The following is a 1,837-nucleotide window of genomic DNA, read 5'->3' on the forward strand; positions in this document are numbered from 1 at the left end:
GAGCAGCAAAGCTGCTTAGCTGGGCCTGCTAACCAGCTTGAGAGGATTGAGGAGCTGGGCTAAGCCCCCCACGGCCATCCCTCCCACCCTGGGGCTCCAGGCCTGCCTCTCCCTGCGTAGGAGGAGCTGGGAGGACCCCGTGGGGCTCCCCCCTCTGCCCTGGGGCTCCCTTCTCCCAGTCAGTGCCAGCCTGGGCTCCCTTCTCCCAGTCAGTGCCAGCCTGGGCTCCCTTCTCCCAGTCAGTGCCAGCCTGGGCTCCCTTCTCCCAGTCACTGCCAGCCTGGGCTCCTTCTCCCAGTCAGTGCCAGCCTGGGCTCCCTTCTCCCAGTCAGTGCCAGCCTGGGCTCCCTTCTCCCAGTGCCAGCCTGGGCCCTGGGGCCCTTGTTTGTGAAAGGGGAGAAGAACGGCTAAGCCAGGGCTGGCTCCCCCTCCTGTGCCCTGAGCTGCCCAAGACACTCCTGGCTATCATTTAATCACAGGCATTTGGGGTTGGCTCCTTCTTCCCTCCTCCTTTTACATAGTTGTCTCTCCCCAGGAGCAGCACTGCACTGGGCCAAGCAGCTCCCACCCCCTGTTTTTGCCAGGGCTACAAATTCCACGGGGCTTCGGGAAACCAATCCCGAATGTCAGAACATGGAGGTGCTTCCAGCAGGGTTTGCACACCTTGCCTAGTGCTGCTCTAGTCCTGACCAAAGCTGACCAGCACAGGAGGCCTCCAGGCTCATCAGGCCTTTCCCACAACTGTTTGCTGGGAAAACCTCTTCCACTTCCACCAAAAAGGAGGAGGGAAGCACACACGGTCTGGACTTCAAAAGGAACTTGATTTTCTTGGCTCTGGTTCCTGGTTAAAGGCCTATTTCTAAAGGCTTTAAAGATTTTAAAAACCGAAATTAATTTTAGTTTTGTTTCTGGTTTTGCTTTTAAAAAGCTGATTTTATGAGGCATTTAATGAATTCTATTAAACACTCACCTGATGTCTCTCATAAATAACAGGAACACTGAAGAGCGAAATCAAAGCTGGAAAAGAGCACATCAAAGGTATAAGTATTGACAACTGGAATGGTGTTCAGGCAAAACAAAGACTGGTTCCCACCCCTTGACATGTCTGGCCAAAAAGTACAAGAAATAACTAAGCCCCAGACAGAAATTGTTGGCCAGTTAATGAAATAATCCCCATTAAGGAGAGCCTGGGCTGTTCTCCAGGGCTCATTGAACAGGAAGTCTGGTCACAGGTCACTTTTTCACTGGGGGTTATGCAAATCCTTCCCAAAGGTTGCTCAGGCATCACTTGGTTCTGACACCTGAATCCAAGGAACAAAACCGCAGTGGGACAGATCCTGTACCCACCCAGAGAGCCAGCACGGCCAGGACACCCAGGGCAGCTCACCCTGCCAGGGACGAGCACAGCAAACAGGCCTGGAAATACAAGGGCTGGAAAATCAGCCTCAAAAGGGCCTGGTGTGCAGCGTTACCAAAGCCCTGGGAAAAGACCCCCAAGGTAACATTCTGAGGCCACAGGAATGGCCTCCCAGTGTGGCCCAGAGCTTCCCCAGTTCCCCCAGTGCAGGAGCTGAGCAGAGCTGGCAGCACTTACCCAGGATCAGCAGTGTCAGACCATTGAACAAGGCACCGACATAGGTGAACACCCACATCAACACTGCGAACTGCGGGGGCAAAGAGAGCCTGTGAGACAGCTGGGACCCACCCACCACTGTCTGTGAACATCCACAGCACACCCCACTGTCTGTGAACACCCACAGCACACCCACAGCACACCCCACTGTCTGTGAACACCCACAGCACACCCACAGCACACCCCACTGTCTGTGAACACCCA

The 1,837-nt window shown here is 54.7% G+C and overlaps 1 protein-coding gene across 2 annotated transcripts in view; it reads right to left on the bottom strand.

The window, feature by feature from the left end:
- Positions 1–936: 936 nt before the first annotated feature.
- RTN4 (reticulon 4) overlaps positions 937–1,837 on the bottom strand; it is a 36,030-nt gene continuing 35,129 nt past the window's right edge. The window contains exons 6-7 of one of the 2 annotated variants that reach the window (XM_027908309.1): positions 1,595–1,664; positions 937–1,017 (exon numbers count right to left, since the gene is read on the bottom strand). In XM_027908309.1, the coding sequence (XP_027764110.1) occupies positions 959–1,017; positions 1,595–1,664 (129 nt within the window). In that variant the 3' untranslated portion in view covers positions 937–958. The remainder of the gene's footprint in view (positions 1,018–1,594; positions 1,665–1,837) is intronic. The other variant, XM_027908310.1, reaches the window with a different exon arrangement.

This window comes from Empidonax traillii, unplaced genomic scaffold, assembly GCF_003031625.1.
Source record: "Empidonax traillii isolate 1590-97213 ecotype Southwest subspecies unplaced genomic scaffold, ASM303162v1 scaffold1675:size74954, whole genome shotgun sequence".
NCBI lineage: Eukaryota > Metazoa > Chordata > Aves > Passeriformes > Tyrannidae > Empidonax > Empidonax traillii.